This window comes from Gopherus evgoodei, chromosome 6, assembly GCF_007399415.2.
Source record: "Gopherus evgoodei ecotype Sinaloan lineage chromosome 6, rGopEvg1_v1.p, whole genome shotgun sequence".
NCBI classification, from domain to species: Eukaryota; Metazoa; Chordata; order Testudines; family Testudinidae; genus Gopherus; species Gopherus evgoodei.
In genome coordinates, this window is record NC_044327.1 from 25,632,856 (window position 1) to 25,650,671 (window position 17,816).

Genomic DNA, 17,816 nt, shown 5'->3' on the forward strand with positions numbered 1-17,816 from the left:
TGCAAACAAAGAGCCTCATTTGACATACAGTGGATAATATCAAGACTAAAAGATGAAGACAGATGATCTTGAAAATGATATGAACTATTTAAAAATGGTAAGATTTTATTTTTGGATTTTACAGTACTTGTTATTGCTTGTTATCAGCTATAATTGCTATAATCTCCTTGCGGTCAAGGCTCAATGTCACAAAGTTCTAGTTACTCAAAAAACAATGAAAAGGATTTGTATTTAGGGCTTACCTACACGTGGGAGTTTACCAAAATAGCTATTCTAGAGTAGTTATTTCAGTATTAGACTCGAGTGTCCACTGCAATAACTACTCCAGAACATTATTCCAGAAAATCTCTTTTGATAAATTTCCAAGGGAAGAGAAACTGTTAGAGTCAAATTGTTCTACGAGTATTGTATCGATGTGCCTCATCTTGAAACAGAACTTCAATGCTTTTGTGTGAGGAGTGTGAATGTTTAAACAGAAAAAAAAAGTGTTATTTCATAATGAAAATCCCACAGGCAAATTGAGTGAGAAATGTAGATTGGATTGCCAGCATCCTTTCTTTAAGGCCTTGTCTAGACTAGGATTTGGCCTGGTCTTCAACTCCACCAGTTTAACACATGTTAAGAGCACTGTTTTGTCTGCATTAGGCTGTTAACATGTGTTAGCTAGCAGCATGTTAGCTAACGCTTCCATACGCTAATCTACTCAAGACCTAAAACAGCTCTCATGTTGTTGCATGATGCCAACTGATGGCATATACAGTAGGAGCCCACTCAGGGAACAAAGGGGTGAGAACTGGCATGTTGCTCAGAAGAAGGGCACCAAAGGTGGGGGAGGTAGTTTGTTCTTTTCACAACATTAAAATTAATATGTAAAGTCTCTCAGTGATATGCAGGAAATTGCCATATCTATCACAAAACTGACTAATTCAGCAGAAGAGCTGCCAGGTTTTTTTTCTTTGTCTTCTTCAGGGTGCAGGGGAAGGGGAAGGAATTTGTAGTAATTTTGATAAAAATCACTAGGAAATAATGTAGGGACAACATTTGTAGAGGATATTTAATGCTACCATACAAGTACAGTACAGTACAACCCAACACTGACAGCCTCCTTAAATTTTTAAAACTTCTGGGAGACCAGTTACAGATATGTTATATATGTACCTCCTTTCCTCTATCTCAGTGCTTACCCTAACACCTCATAATTACAGATGTCGGAAAGAGATAATAGAATACCATATTTCTTTGTTTAAAACAAACACAAGATGTTTTTGAAACACACATGTTTTTGCTAGTTACTGCTCTGCTGGGGGCTCAATTAATTCAGAAAGTGACAGAAAAACAACAGCAGTACTATATGATCACAGAAATAGCTGAAATATTTTCTCATTACAAATAATTTGATGTTACTAATGTCTTAGCGAAAAAATACAAGGTTCTCTTTAGTCTAATCTCCATCTGCACCATAGAAACTAGAACAAAGTGGCCATTGAGAAACATGATGAACCTGCACAGTCCCCTTTTTGAACGAGGAGAGCTAGATTTACTATTTTGTTTTCCTAGCAGTTGAACAAACTGCTACAATACATCTTTTTCTAGGCAGAGAATTGTCAAACTCTGAACCTAAAGGGACACTGTCAACTCAAAAATCACACTTGTCTGAGGTTTTTCTTAGCTATCGTGTTATAAGTAACACCTGGGATTACTATAAATGAAAGAGATTAGAGGAAAACATAGCTTGCTTTTCCTCCCAGTTTATTTACTTTATTCATTCAGGAGCAGCCAATTTCACTTCTGAGTTGACGGCCAGTGTCATACCATAATCTCATACAATAGCACGTTTGGTATTGTGCACATCTCTAGGAGCATTCTTGTGCATTTTCTTCCCCAGACTTTCCAACAGTGTGTTTGATAGTCACTGAAAAATGAGTTTCTACTGCTGGGGGTTTGCAGCAGCCTTGGAGAAGGGCAGAGATGTGGCTAGTAATGTTCTCTCCCTCATCTGAATTGCTAAGGGAGGAGAATAGGAGCAGCTCAGAACCCCTTCATAGAGCCAGGGAAGGAGGACATTGTTCTCCCAGGGCTTGTCTACACTACAAAATTAAGTTACCTTTATATAATTCAACCTCAAGCCCCCGAATTAATGAAGTTGATTGTGCATGGTCACATCATGCTTATTGTCTCGATGGAGTGCGTCCTCACAAGCAGCACTTGCATCGATGCACAAAGCAGTGCATCAGGGGTAGTTATTCCAAAGAGCACATTGCTGCACTGTGTTATGGGAAGTTTCTGCAATGCCTCATGGGATTAAAATATTGTCACAGGGGAGAATGGGAACATTGCGTCGGCACCCATGATGCACTCTGCTCCCTCCCTCACATCAACGGCAAACAACCCAGTGATTTCTGTGCCTTAAACCCACCGTGCATACGCCATAACCCTGGAAACATGGAGCCTGCTCAGCTGTGCACTCTTGCTGTGAACATCTCAAACCCTTGCGCCATCTCCTGAAGTATTTCCAGAGCCGAAGTAAGGTCCACCACGAGGAATATAGCGACATCCTGCAAGCAGCCCTGCTGCAAGCCATTGAAAAAAAAACAATTCACAGTTGCTGATGGCAGTCACAAAGCAGCTGCACTGTGTTGAGTGCCGTTTCTGGTCCCGTGAAACAAACACTGACTAGTGGGACCACATTGTTTTGCAGGTATGGAATGACGAGCAGTGGCTGCAGAACTTTTGAATGCAGAAGGCCATCTTCCAGGAACTTTGTGCAGAGCTTTCCCCCGAAGTTCAGCAACACAAAAATGAGAGCTGATCTGACAGCAGGACCGGCGCTAGGGGTTTGAGCGCCCTAGGTGCATGGCAATTTCGCCACCCCGCGGGCTGGTCCCGCGGTCATGCCTGCGGGCAGTCCACCGGAGCCGCGGACCAGCGGACCCTCCGCAGGCACCACTGCAGCAGCTCCACCGGAGCCACCTGCCGCCCCCTCCGGCAAAACGACGCCCATCAATTCTTCTGGTGCCCTAGGCGATTGCCTAGGCTGCCTAAATGGTAGCGCCGGCCCTGTCTGACAGCGGAGAAGCAAGTGGCGATCGCTATTTGGAAGCTTGCAACACCAGACAGTTACTGGTCAGTGGGGAATCAATTTGAAGTAGGAAAATCAACCATGGGAGCTGCTGTGCTTCAAGTCTGCAGGGCCCTTAATCAACTTCTGTTATGAAGGTTTGAGAGTCTGGGAAATGTGCAGGACATAGTGGATGGTTTTGCCGGGATGGGATTCCCTAATTGCAGTGAGGCAATAGATGCCATATCCTCATCTTGGCACCAGACCACCTGGCCAAACAATATATAAACTGAAAGGGACACTTTCAAATGGCGTTGCAAGCGCTGGTGGATCACGGGGGCGTTTCACCGACATCAGCGTAGGATAGTCAGGAAAGGTTCATAACGTGCACATCTTTAGGAACTCAGATCTGTTCAAAAAGTTGCAATCTGGGACTTTCTTTCCAGACCACAAAATGAACATTGAGGATATTGTAATGCCTATAGTTATCCTGGGGGACGCAGCCTACCCCTTGCTCCCAAGGCTCATGAAGCTGTACACTGGCCATCAGGACAGTAGCAATGAACGGTTCAACTATAGGCTAAGCAGGTGCAGAATGGTGGTTGAATATGCTTTGATCATTTCAAAGGGTGCTGGAGAAGTCTACTAAGTCTACTCAGTGAGGAGAACATCCCAATGGTTACAGCTGCCTGCTGTGTGCTCCAAAATATCTGTGAAAAAAAGGGGGACAATTTTCCACAGGGCTGGGCAGTTGAGATAGATCGCATGGCAGCCATTTCTGAGCAGTCAGACACCAGGGCAATAAGAAGAGTACAGCAAGGGGTGTTGTGTATCTGTGAGGCTTTGAAAAGCCATTTCAATAAAGAGTCACAGTAATGTAAGCTGCTTGTCTGCATTGTGCTTTCCCAAACCTTCACCTAGCTTGTATCACTGTCTCTGTAAAGCCAATCCCTCGCCCAAGCCCACTGCTTCTGCTCAATAAAGAACATTTATTTATCGAATACATTTACTTTATTTAACAAATATAAGTAAAGAAGGAGAACAGAAAGAAAATGTAATGTTGGAGAAAAGGGGTTTTAAAGTTGGAAGAGGAGACACATTTTCAGCTGTGTAACATAACACCGCAATCCAGACCATCAAAGGTCTGTGAATGGGTGCCTTCTGTTCCTTGTACTCTCCCCCCACCCAAGTTAAGTGAAAGGGATAATGGACTTTTCGCCCACACCTCATGGAACGTGTGGAGGAGGAAGATTCTGCATCAGGTGATGCTGGCTGGCTGTCCACCAGGGTCTGCAGAGGGACTCTACCCTCCAGCTTCTGTTCTTGCAGTTCAACCAGACGCCTCAACATGTCTGCTTGGTCCCTCATAATTGGAAGCATCTCATTCTTCTCCGCACGCTCTCGCTCATTGGAAGCTTTCCTGTTCGCCATGTCCATGTGAAATCCTCGGACTGTGAAATCCTCCACGCTCTCAGCTCTGTGTCAGCTGTCCCAAAGGCGTTCATTATCTTGGTGAACACGTCCTCCCACATTCTATTTCTCCTCCTTCTAATCAGCAAGTCTGCTTTCAGGTGTTGATGACCCACCGACATATTTCCAGCTGTCAGTCAGGGGGAAAAATAAAGGAGCCATTGTACATGCATAAAATGTTTCCATAGCAAGGCCATTTTCATTTAAAAAAAACAACAACAACACCTTATTACACTAGGTGCAAGCCATAACAATCAGAATTGGTAACCGTTCACCGTGCTGTTTTGCTGCTCCAACCATGGTGAAGTAGACCCCCTCCAGGTCATGGGTGACTGCACTTTTAGTGAAGTTTATGGCAGGCTCATGTCGGGAGCACAGATACTTAGCTGAACATCGCGTGGTTTGGCGATGCGGAATGTGGGTGGCTGGGGTGGGTCTACATGCCTTTTTTTTTCCCCATGTAAGATCACTTTTAATGAGAACTTCCCTGTTTCCCCTAGGCGACCCTATGTGATATCAGTCTCCTGAGGGTAACAGAGGCAGAAAGGAAGGAGATGCTTCAAATGTCTGGGTACAGACCCAGTCCTTATGCTGCTATGCTGTGTACCACTATGATGCCAGTAGAATTAGTTCAGAAGTTGCATGGGAAAGTGTTCTACCATGGAGGAAGAAATAAGACTGCCCTGCCCAGAAATCGTCTGCAAAGGATTGCAGAATCCCTCCATGAAAGTTTCCTACAGATATCCATGGCAGATTCCCTGGCTATCCAAGTCCACATAAACAATCTTTTCCGTGGGCCACCCTATGCATAGCTGGAGCGGCCTCTTGTAAGCAGATCATCACAGCACCTTGTTTTTTCTTCACAGTCAACATCCAATACCACTGAATGTGTGCGCCCACTAAAGTTTAACTGGACTTTCATTTTCACTGTATACTCACCAGAGCATCTTGGTCGGTTACCATGATGTCCTGCGACCCACAGGGCTGCAAGGTTAAAAATATTTCCTGGGTCCTGGGGAGATTGGATCCACCACTCGCTTGTCTCCCATTCTCCTCCTCCCCCTCTTCCTCATCCAACATATATTCCTCCTTGTTGTCCCTAGACTCTCACACCTGTGACCTGTCCATGTTACCTGTGGGAGTGCTGGTAGGTTCACCCCTGAGAATCGCATGCAGCTTGTTGTAGAATTGGCATGTGTGGAGTTCAGCATCAGAATGACTGTTCACCTCCCTTGCCTTTAGGTATGCTTGGCAAAGTTCTTTTTTTTTCACACAGTAGTGCTGTGTGTCCCTCATGTAGCCCTTATCCCCCATTCCACTAGCAATCTTTGCACAGATGTCAGCATTTCTTCTACTGGATTGGAGCTCTACCTGCCCAGACTCTTCTCCCCACACAGCAATGAGATCCCCCACCTCCCGTGCAGACCAAACTGGAGCACGTTTGGAGCATGTAGTCTCCATGATCAGCTGTGCTCAAGCTGGCATGCTCCCAATGCTGATCAAACTGGAAATGGGAATTCAAAAGGCCCCGGGGCTTTAGCAAGGGAGGGTTTGTTTCCTGTGTGCCTGGCTGCAGTGCAGCAGACTTGAGAGTGATCTCCAGAGTGGTCACAGATTAGATGATTTTGGGCCGCCACCTGGAGGCCAATTAAGTCAAATTACACAACACTGCATCTGCACTATCTCGCAGTCAACCCATGAAAATCGAACTAAGCACTACACTACTCGCAGAGGTGGATTACAGAAGTCGACATCAGAGGCAATTTAGGTTGACGTAAAGGAGCCGGTAATGTAGACACATACATTAACTGGTCGATTTAAGGTGGCTTCCTTCGACCTAATTGTGTAGTGTAGACCAGGCCCCACACACTGAACCTCCATACAAAGGTGGGAAGGGTATCTTTCCCTCACCCTATTGCATCATGCAAGAGCTGGAAGAGAGACATAGGGAGTAGCAAGATCAGACCAGCTTTCTCCCCTTCTCACCCCCTTGGCCTTGCAGCAGAACCTATTGAAAGATGAATGGGAAAGATGTGGGGTGTAGAATCGCCTACTCGACCCTTCCATGGGGACAGGGGACAAATAAAACTGAACGTTCCTCCCCCTTAACTCCTTCATAGGACTAAGGGGAAGAAACAGGGCTGGAGACCCTCCACCACCCCATTGCCAAACCAGACCAGAAGCCTCTTTCACTCTTAGAAACCTCATTGGGAATAGGGAGAACACCAGAGCCAGCAGGAGGGAAAGAAGAGGGATCCCTGTCCACTCCTTTGATTTTCCACAAGGTCTTGCAAGCCTGAAACCAATAGGAGAAGGAATAATGGGACTCCCTTTGCACTCCTCAGGCCCCTGTGTTGAGTAATGGTAAAGATGAGCAGAGAAGACAAGAACACACCCTTTCCCCCCCACTAGGACTCTTTCACAGGACAGGTGTTGACCAGCTATAGTGAGGGTCCTTACCCAATTGTCTGATTGTGAGCAACCTTCACATGGGGCAGCAACAGAGCTAGGTCCTTCCAAAGACTAGAAAAAGAAGAGTCATAGCAGCTGCAGACAGCAGTGCAGGCAGTCTCACCCCCATGACCCTAGCCCAAAGAAGAAGACTAGCAGCACAGCAGGCAGTCATCCCTCCAACTCCTCTGCTAAGCCTGGAAGAGCAGGACGGGGCTGAAGGCAGAACAGACAGACACTGCTTCCTAATGACATGCGGCTCAGTGATTCTGAGTCTGTTCACTGTTGCTCCTGACCTGATCCAGAAATGCCCCTGGCTTCTTGTTAGTTGCATACAGGATCAGAAGAGAAATAAACCCAACTAAACAAGGGGGGAAAATGCCAAACAATAATAATTTTTAAAAGGCCTGAAGGTGGACTGATAGGCTAGTACAGTTCCCATAAAATGCTTTTATTTCATTTTGAGGGAACTGCCCAAATGTAAGCTATATGCAGTGTAGGAACTTAAAAATATCAGCAAATCCTTCCCCAAACAATTCCAAGATAAACTCTATAAACTCATCCTCCACAAACCCACTCCAGGAATCTTCTAAATGCTTCCCAAGAGACACCAAAAAGGGAACCCAGGCAAACCCATCATATCTGGCCACAGCACTCTTACTGAAGTAATATCAGGACTCACAGAAACCATCCACAAACCACTTGCCACCCAAAGGGCCAGATTCTTCCAGGACACAACTGACTTCCTCCACAAACTCCACAGCATTAACAACCTCCCTCAGAACACCATGGATGTCTCTTCCCCATACACCAACATCCCTCATAATGATAGCATAACTGCCTGCCTCAAATATTTACAAGACAATGGACAACCCTCAGATATCTACCCCAAACACATCACCACACTCAGCCATTTCATCCTCAGCCATGACAATTTTACATTCAACAACAAACACTTTGTCTAAACCATGGGAACAGCCATCACTACTAAAATGGCTCACCAATATGCCAAGTTCTTCATGGGCCACCTTGAAGAATAACTTCTGGACAACTTGACTGTCCCTCTTCCCTTGATTCCCCTACGGCTGGACTGAGGACAGTGGGTACAGCTGATAAACCTCAGATACATACATGATGTTTTCATCTTCTGGACTTAAACGGCCTCAGAGATTTCTGCTATAAATTAACCACCACCACCAATCTGTTAAAACTCTGGAACACTCTCACACTAGCATCAACTTCCTACACACCACAATCAGATTCAGCAATGGAACGCTACAGAAAACCATATACAAGAAATCCACGGATCACCACACCTTCCTTGATAGATACAGTAACCACCTAAAAGACTACAAGAAACCTGTTATCTACAGCCAGGAACCACAGAATATGCTCCCTGGAGAAAGTCCGGAATAGAAACCTTATCACACTTAAAACCACTTTTATCAAACACGGACACTCCACGAAAGAAGAAGATAGTATCATGGTATGGGGCACCCAAATACCCCATGAGAACCTGTTTCCACAGAAATAAAACCCCTTCTGACTGGACACCCCTAGTTGTCACCTTCCACCCCATGCTAGAACCCATAAGGGATCTCCTCAAACCACTACAACACATACTCGATGAGGACCCCAGCATGAAAGAAATCTTTCTTGAATCCCCATTTCTGGCCTTCAAACAACACTTCAAACTCATCATCAGAAACAAACTCCCCACAGACCAGGACACACCAACTCAAAGCCGCACCAGGCCCTGCCAGACCAACAGGTGCAAAACCTGCAGAGGTATCCCCACTGCTACAATGATCAACACCCCCCACAACACACCTTTCAAGACCCAGGGGTCCTACACATACCTATCACAACATGTGGTGTACCTCATCCAGTGCACTAAATGCCCTAACAACAACTATGGGGGTGAAATGACAATCACTAAGCAAAGTGATAAAAAACAAAAACACTCCAACACGTTTGGATGAAGACTTTTCACAAAGTGATCACTCTCTATCCGACCTACCAGTCCTCATCCTTGAAGGAAACCTGCTCAACACTTTCAAAAGGTGAGCTGGGGAGCTTAAATTCATAATTCTGATAGATGCTAAAAATCATGGCCTGAACAGACACATTAGATTTATGGCATATTACAAAAATCTGTAACAAACAAACAAACCAACCTCAAAAACAAGGAGGAGTCCAGTGGCACCTTAAAGACTTACCCATGAAAGCTTATGCCTAAATAAATCTGTTAGTCTTTAAGGTGCCACCGGGCTCCTCATTGTTTTTGTGGATACAGATTATCATGGCTACCCCTCTGAAACAAATCTCTTTTTGTCCTATGACTGCAGAGGTGTTAACAGGTAACTCTATCACTCTATTCTTAGCACAGCAGAAGAGTTTGTCCTACCTCAGGGCCTCTCCTTCTGCCCCATGACTCTCTCAAACATGATACAGTTCTGCGGTGACTTGGAATACTACTTTTGCCATCTCTGACTCAAGGAATATTTCCACCACACCATTGAACAGCACACTAACCCAAAGAAGCCTTCCTACCAATGCTACAAGATGAAGAATTCTGCATGGACTCCTCCTGATGGTCAAAACAACAGACCGGTCTTCTGCATAGAGTGCTCCCACCAACGTGCACAAGCTGAAATTGTGGAAAAGCAGTGTCATTTGTCCCATAACCTCAGCCGTGCAGAACTCAATACCATTCACAGCTTCAGAAACAACTCTGACTTTATTTTCAAAAAGGCTGACAAAGAAGGTGCTGTAGTTATCATGAATAGGAGCATGAACGAGAGGCTGCTAGAAAACTCTCTGACACCACATTCTACAGGCCATTACCCTTTGATCCCACTGAGGGGTACCAAAAGAAACTGCACCATCTGCTCAAGAAACTCCCCGAAGAAGCACAGGAACAAATATACACAGACACACCCCTAGAGCCCTGACCATGGGTATTCTATCTGCAACCCAAGTTCCATAAACCTGGGAATCCTGGACGCCCCATCATCTCAGGCATTGGCACCCTGACAGTAGGATTATCTGGCTATGTGGACTCTCTCTTCAGGCCCTATGCTACCAGCATTCCCAGCTATCTTCGACACACCACTGACTTCCTGAGGAAACTACTATCCATTTGTGATCTTCCAGAAAACAGTGGAAAGAGAGACTAAGTGGAAAGAGAACAACATTTATAGATTCACACATACAGGGATTTTTTCTTCAGATTAAATAGTCAAAGCTCACTAAAACAAGACATACACCTCTAAGAGTATCTAGCTAACATTCATTCATTAACGTTTACTAAGGGGCCGTTCAGATCAGATTAAAACAGATTTAAACCTTCAGCCAAAACTAAACCCTCTTATTCAGATGACCAAAATGTTTCGTTAACTTTTTGAATTCCCCTGTCCCCCATGTGTCGCAGGGCCTTGATCCAGCCAGGCCTGAGAAGAGGAAGCAAATAAGTAGCAAAGAGTTGGTCTCACTGTGAGGACAATCCCATGAAGTACCAAGCATGCTCAGTATTCACTGAAGTTACTGGGAAATGTGGGCACTCACCACTTGGCAGGATCAGACCTTATATCTATAGCCAGACTGGAATCGGGAAGTAGAGGTTACCTCAGATGAAAGTCTCTTCTCATAAGAGCTTGAATATATGAACTGATCATTTTCAAGATCAGTTCTATCTAGTGCTAAAAATCTATCCACTTTCTACATTCCTTAGTCATAGCACATTTCTCTTTCATTGTATCACAACTCCACTTTGGAGTAAAAGTAAATATTTTATTTAAAAGAAAAAGTAGTAAAGGAAAATTAAGCTAAAGAAACATGCAATGTTTTAGAATGTTCTTAGTTAAATAAACTAAATATTTTAAATTGTTCAGGTTAGAAACTGCATTTTCCCAGTTAAAAAAACCATAAGCTATACTGCCCAATTCAGTTTTACTCCTATTGATGATAAAGGGAAATGTTTAAAACACATGTACCAAAAATATTATTTTGTTTAATACAATTATCCAACCACTCATTACTCTTGATTGTCATCTCAGTCCCTCCAGGATACGATCATGGCTAGTATACATATGGTTGGATTTAGTTTCAGGAATTTCAGTTTCCCTTAGAGAAGCAAATTCTCAATTAAAGAATGTAATGATTCCATTTCTAGTTTGATACTGACATTTTAGCTAGATGTCCGACAGCCTTCTGATATTCAAAATATATTTTTCCTGTTCTTAAATCTTTTAAATTCAGATCTAAACATACTAATTTTTCTTTCTTCTAGTGGTAAACAACAATAATGAGCAATAAATACTTTACTGCATAATAACAGTAGATGATACGGTAATGCTATCAACCCCTCCAAGATGTGGTTAACTTAGTTTATCCCTCTTCGCCTGGCTGCCCTGGTTCCCTGAAATTCTGTCTGGTAATGCCCGTTAACTATAGGGACACCTTCCAGAAAGGGTAGTGGATCAGCTGTCAGTTCCTCTGTCACAGAACTCAGCTGGCCGATGGCTGATTTGTGGATTATTTTTTCAGCAATTATGGAAACATGATGGATTTTTTTCTTATGCTCAGAGCAATCAGGACACATTTGATATTCAATACCATCACGGGAAAATATTAATGAGCAATGACGCAACAATATGGTATAAACCAGTGTGCAAAAGGCAAAGAAACTAAACATGTGATAAGCATCTTCTTTAAAGGGCCTCTGCAGAGTCCCACTCTTGGGATGTGTCTGACGTCTGCAGAAACCATCTGTAATAATTCTAGTTATAGGTGAATAATCTTTATTTTTGCATCACTTTTCTACCCATCACGACCATTCTTTAATGTCTAGCCAAGATCAATCAACAATAACTGCTACAAAAATTAATCCTAATCCAAAGAACAACTTTACAACCCTTAATCTGCATGTTGATGCTGCATGCTAATAACAGATACTTATGAACAAAGCAACCTTCTGCCACAACAATGTCTGAGAGCCTACTGCCACATTTTGTTTTAAGTATTAAAGACGTGACAGGAAACACAATACTTTTGAAAAGGCAAAGCACTATTAAGATCTTTATTAAAGTGCTTTTATAGTACAGCCTGTTTGAAAGTAAATCCTACATTAGTCCTCAGTGGAGTATATTCCCTTCTCTCATAAGCTTTATAAAAGAGAAGAGCAGTGCAACAGTCCTTTTGCCAATTGTTATCTGATTGGCAAAGAACAAGCAATATAAACACACACAAAAATTCACTTCAGCTCGACCAGAAGTACAGTACTCTGGCATCTTATACAGAAAAGCAATACCAGATTCTAAAATCTATTGTTCACTAAACATAGATTTTGTCTTTAAAATAGATGGTGCTTTAAAACAGCAGAAATGTCTAGTGCTTGAGCTATTTTCCAGTTAATTATTTGCTGGCTAAAGTCTTAAAATGTCCTTGGCTTCTCCTTAGACACAACTATCCCAGCTGGTCATTAACTGTTTGGAAACGACCCAAATAATCTCAACTGTCTGTATTCTACGAACATGTATGTTTTGTGCATGCTTGTTTTTTCGTGTATTTCAATTTCGTGGTCCTATATTTAGAAAACAGAGCCTTAATAATTTTTTTTTCCATTTCCATGTTTTAAGAGCTGCTATCTCAATGTCAGTGCACTCAGAGTTCACAATGACTTAGTAACAGGATTAATGAGAACTGAATGAATTCTCACTAAAATAGTGTCCGATTCTGATCTCACACCACTTTTACTCTGTTGTAACTCTATTTATCTCAACAGAGTTGCCTTTTTGTGTTTTCATAGTTGTAAGGGAGAGCACAATCCACTTTAAAGTCAGAAGTGGGGCAGAGTTCATGAATGCTGATGTTTTAACAATCCTAAGAAGAGCCAAGAGAAAAATGCTGCTGTATCAAGTGAACTGAACAGCATGTAGCAAACCAGCCTGTCAACAGGCCTTGGCAAGTGGCTTTTCTTGTTGGTATAACATTTCTACAAAAAGCCACAGGACAGCTGGGAAAAACAACACATGTAAACAAGGTAGGCCTAATTATTTCCCAATTAAAAAAAGATATTATCTTCTCATTAATTGGTAAGCTAATTGACCAAAACCTTGCAGTATCATAAAATGTCCAAATTCTGCCCAATACACAGAACCTAGGTACCTATACTACCTACTCAGACCAAAGTTGTCAGTTCTGCTTGATTTGTTTGAATACTGTACTCCAAGACAGCTGTCGGAAATAATACATTAGAACAGCTGCTGTGACAGCTACAAAGTGCCTGGAATTTTAATTGGACTCAACAGTCCATTGTTTATTTTACTAAACTTAAAAGGAAATATCCAAGGAAGTAAACAAGTTCCTAATGGAACTAACTGATGTTTGCCATGTGGTAAGCAAGGTTAGGATTCATTTTACCTATATAATTTCACTAATATCTCTACCAACTAACTGGCAAAAAGAAAAGAACAGAAAAAGAGAACAGTGGAAACTGTTAGATGACTAAAAAAAGGAGCATTAGGAGGAAAAATGGTAAGGAAGTCACATAAACAAACCTGTTCAAATAATGGCTGCGAGCCACAGAGGATCTCACTGAGTTTTAAGATTTACTGAAAAGAAGACTCATTCAGAGGCCCTCAGCAACTGTTAGCTGAAAACAAAACTGTTCATTATGGCTAAAATCTTAACACCATTGAATAGTAAAGCTTACTTTCAGCATCAGCAGAAAGCAGAAAGCACAGGAGCACCACCACTGGCCTGGCTACATGCATCATCCGACAGCTTGGCACCAGCATGCTTTGGAAGCCTCGGTCTCACTGGCTCAGAAGCCACTATGAGTCTGTGCAGTCTGAAATTTCTGATGAAGTATTTTCAGAGCCTGTGGAGTGGTGGAGAGAAAAGGAGAGAGAGAGAAATACGGTTAGGGGAGGTTGGTTTTGTTTTTCCCCAATATTTACAGTTGGAGGCAAAACAGTTTAAAAATACAAAGAATCTTCAGGAGACGGTAGTACACTGACGGTAGCAAGGTGCTGCGGATGTTACTAGCACTGAAGCCAGAATGCTGGAGCCACAGAGCATCCTGTCCCCAGCACACCTTTTCTTCTCCCATCTTCAGATCAACCGATCCCATGTGTTGGGTCTTGTCTTGACGGCTCAGCACTGCATTTTGAGTACTATATCATGAGAATGAACTGTCGTTTCTCATGAACTATTAGTTTAATACATCACCGGAATGAGGCATACTGATGCTGTAAGGAAGGGTTTAGGAAAGGATTCAATGTCCAGGATAAAAGTCCACTAACAAATGACATATTGGAAGCTGCTTTCCTGGCATCAGGTAGGAATGACTGGGCTAAATCTGCTTCTCAGACTACTCCTAATACCAGCTTTGCAATGCTAGCATATTGGATCCCCCATATTAACACATCGAAACTCATATTCAGTGTTGGTCTCACATGTCTAAAAGGTTACATTTCCTCTCTGATTTTCCTGTATATTTAAATTATGCAATACAGAAATCATGAATAAAGAGCCCAGATTCAGTTCAGTCAGTTTAATTTAACATGTTATATAAGAGCTAATCAAAAATACAGTTTAAGCATTTGCCTTTAAGAAGAAATCCATTTTATTCTTTGTTAAATCCACTCCACTCAAGCAATATTAGAAATTCCAGAACGTAGAAATGCTTCCCTGAGAGGAAATATTAGACATATCCCAAAATAGCCCGACTGTGTCACTAAAATAACACTGCAATTTAATTGCACTTTTCAAAAGAGTTGTAAGTTATATACGTTGGTAGGTCTGAAACTTAGCTCAAGCACAATAAGAAAAACAGATACTCTCTTTTTCTTTACCCTGCCTGAGTAGCTTCCATGCAGTGAAGATAAAAACCAAAAGGGAGGGAAGGAATTATACTAATTATTCCACTTGATGGATCTTACAGACTTGTGGGTGGTATGAAGAGCCTATTTTATACTACAGTGCAATGCTGAAAGAATCTACTCAAGGAAGAAAAAAAAGATGACCAGATGTTAGAAATCTACTGCTGCTATCAATCTCTTTTGTAAAACTACCTCTCGAATCAGCTACCGCTATCAAGAGATATGAATCTAAGAAATCTTCATAGGCAAAGTGCTGAAGGCACCAGCTCCCCCCTTTCATCGCTACCATCTTCGTGCCAGCATTTCAAATGACAGCAAAGTCCATGAGACATCAGTCCTGTCGGACTCAATTTGTGTCTGTGCAAGCGTATCAGGGCCAACTGCTACATAATGGCTTCAGTGATATCACAAAGATGGAGATATATGAACTGCACTTTCAGAGAAGAGGTGATTTTTTTGTGCTTTTACTAGACTGAGGGGGTGATGCAATCTTTGTACCATGCAAATCTTCAAGTTGATATCTGCAAACAAGCACAGTGGAAATATAATGGCCACTAAGATTCATGTCTGAGCCATAAAATATGCCTTGGGGGTAGGGAGTGGGGGTCTGTTGGTAAGTTAAAAAAAAAAAAAAGGTGAGGGCTCAGGGAAAGAGAAAGACAACGACCTGCACAAAACTATTTGGCTAAGCTGTTTTCCAGTGTGACACAAAGGTATTTTTCCCCCACTTCCCAGTTGAAGAGTGAAATAAGGCTTTTAAATGCATTTTTTTCAGAATCTACACAAAGTCTGTAAGAAAGGGAAACACACAAAATATGGCATGCAAGCTGGCTTAGAAGAGAAGACAAGGTGTTTTGCAGTTATTAAAGACACACCATCCCATTCATTCTAAACACATATACCAGTAGTGCCAAACGTTCTGTCTCTGCTCCCGGTGACATTCATTATTGCTCCCACCACACAATCTGAAGCCCTTGCTGTTCCTTCTCTCTGCACCTTCAGTGTGTCATGGCCTTAACTAACCCAATAAACATACTAATATGTTCTGCAGGTGAACCTTGAACTTCTATTTCTTCTCTTAAATTGCTTATGCTTCTACAACGGGGTTTTAGCATTTCAGGCTGTGAAAATACAAGTATTTGGAGAAGGCAGGCAGAGTGGACTTTTTGTTGTTGTTTTTGTTTTTGTAGGTGGTTTCTTTAAAAAATATTGTTAGTGAAGTCATGTGGATGACAGGTGGATAACTCTGGAGAGAGACAAGCTATGAGATAGGCAAGTGCTGTCAAGCTTCTCCACAGAGCTCTGCCTCAGCTCTGACCTACAACAACCCTTAGCCTCAGCCCTGGACATCCTCATCAACAACTGTGCCAAACTGTACTGAATAAAGAGACAAGGACTTTTTTGGATGATAGTTTCTGTTTGCTTGTTTGTGAAAATTAACATGGAAAAGCTTTATAAGGACTAAACTGATATTACAAAACTCATGCCAGCTCTGAATGAAGCCACCTCCAAGCATCCATTAGTAAAAGACTAAGACAACGTGGTATTACTCTCACAACAAAAAAAGTATAACTCTCCCAGCACCACCATGTTTACCTGGGAACTGAACACTGAGGTAAGAGCCAACTTGCTTTGTGAGAAAGCAACATTTGGAACATGATCTAATAGATAGCAAATACAGAAACAGCTGGGAGATGAGAGAAGAAAGGCGATGAAACCTGCTCTTCAGCTATAGTAATATGTTCCGCTCCCCTCCTCTGCTGTAGGGCTTATATGTAACCAAGTTGTATGTCTTGTTCTAGCCAACCTTTGGCCCCTTGAAAAACAATTTGATTACAATTCCCAGCTGCAAGGTACTAGATTCACTGTGTGACCATCTCCTCTCAACCTGTCTCAAACTTCTATGTTGGGTCTTGGGGCTTGTCTACAAAGGAAAATTGACCAGGATAAGCTATTCCATAATAGCTATTCCAGACTAACTCCCCCTGTGGATACTCTACTAAAGAATAAAAAAAGGAATTATATGCCAGAATAATTACTCCACTTTGGAAGCACACTAATTATTCCAGAATAAAGTGACTTGTATTCCAGAACAGAGCATCCGCATGGCAAGTTATTCCACAGTAATTATTCCAGTCCATTTTCCTTAGTATGTGAGATGAACTAAGAAGAGTAGAGGGTGGAAACAAGTAGCATGTACAGAATGAGTGGGTATGTCATGTCTGTGGAGTGAGCTAAGAGAACAGAAGATGGAAGTTCCTTGACAAGCAATATCAATAGCCAGAGTTGTGATGAAGGAGGAGGTATCCTGAATCCCTACATGATACTATCACAACAGAGTTCTCCTCAGTCAGCATGAAGCAGGTGATACTCCTAATCACATGGCACAGGAGCATGGAGCAGTAAGCATTACAAGAGTATTTTGGTTATCAGGTGATGCCCAATTTTCGTAAGTATTGTAATACAGCTCTTAGAACAGATTCAACCAATTGAATTTCAACTTCTTCATCATAGTCTATTTGTGAGCACCCACAGTGAGCTACATGCTTTCCAGTGATTCAAGAAGAGATAGTCCCTGCCCTGAGGCAATCACAGCACAGAGAAAAACAAAAGTGTAGTTAGATGTTATGGGAAAAGGAGCAACAAAGACAGATTTTTTCAATACTACTGTATTCACTATTCACTGTATTCAGCACAGCAAAAGAGGGTTTTTAAAAAGAGACTTAAATGTAGGTAGAGCAGGAGTCTTGCAGATGAGCTATGGGAGGTCATATCATGCCTAGAGGGCTACATGCAGAAACGCTTGGAGATGATGGTGCAGAGGATTTTGTTTTTCTCATTCTAGTGTGGCCTAATTGGAATATACAATATCAATTCTCAGGTTTTGTAATATCAATGAAAAATGTATCTTTAGCACTGACTATAAAGTGAGAGTCCTATTCTTCAACTGA

The 17,816-nt window shown here is 42.3% G+C and overlaps 1 protein-coding gene across 42 annotated transcripts in view; it reads right to left on the reverse strand.

Annotated features, from left to right (window-relative positions):
• The window catches only part of PTPRD (protein tyrosine phosphatase receptor type D), a 1,707,428-nt gene that overhangs the window by 398,384 nt on the left and 1,291,228 nt on the right, over positions 1–17,816 (reverse strand). For all 42 annotated transcript variants that reach the window (XM_030566328.1, XM_030566329.1, XM_030566317.1 and 39 more), the window contains one exon: positions 13,695–13,862. In XM_030566328.1, the coding sequence (XP_030422188.1) occupies positions 13,695–13,779 (85 nt within the window). In that variant the 5' untranslated portion in view covers positions 13,780–13,862. The remainder of the gene's footprint in view (positions 1–13,694; positions 13,863–17,816) is intronic.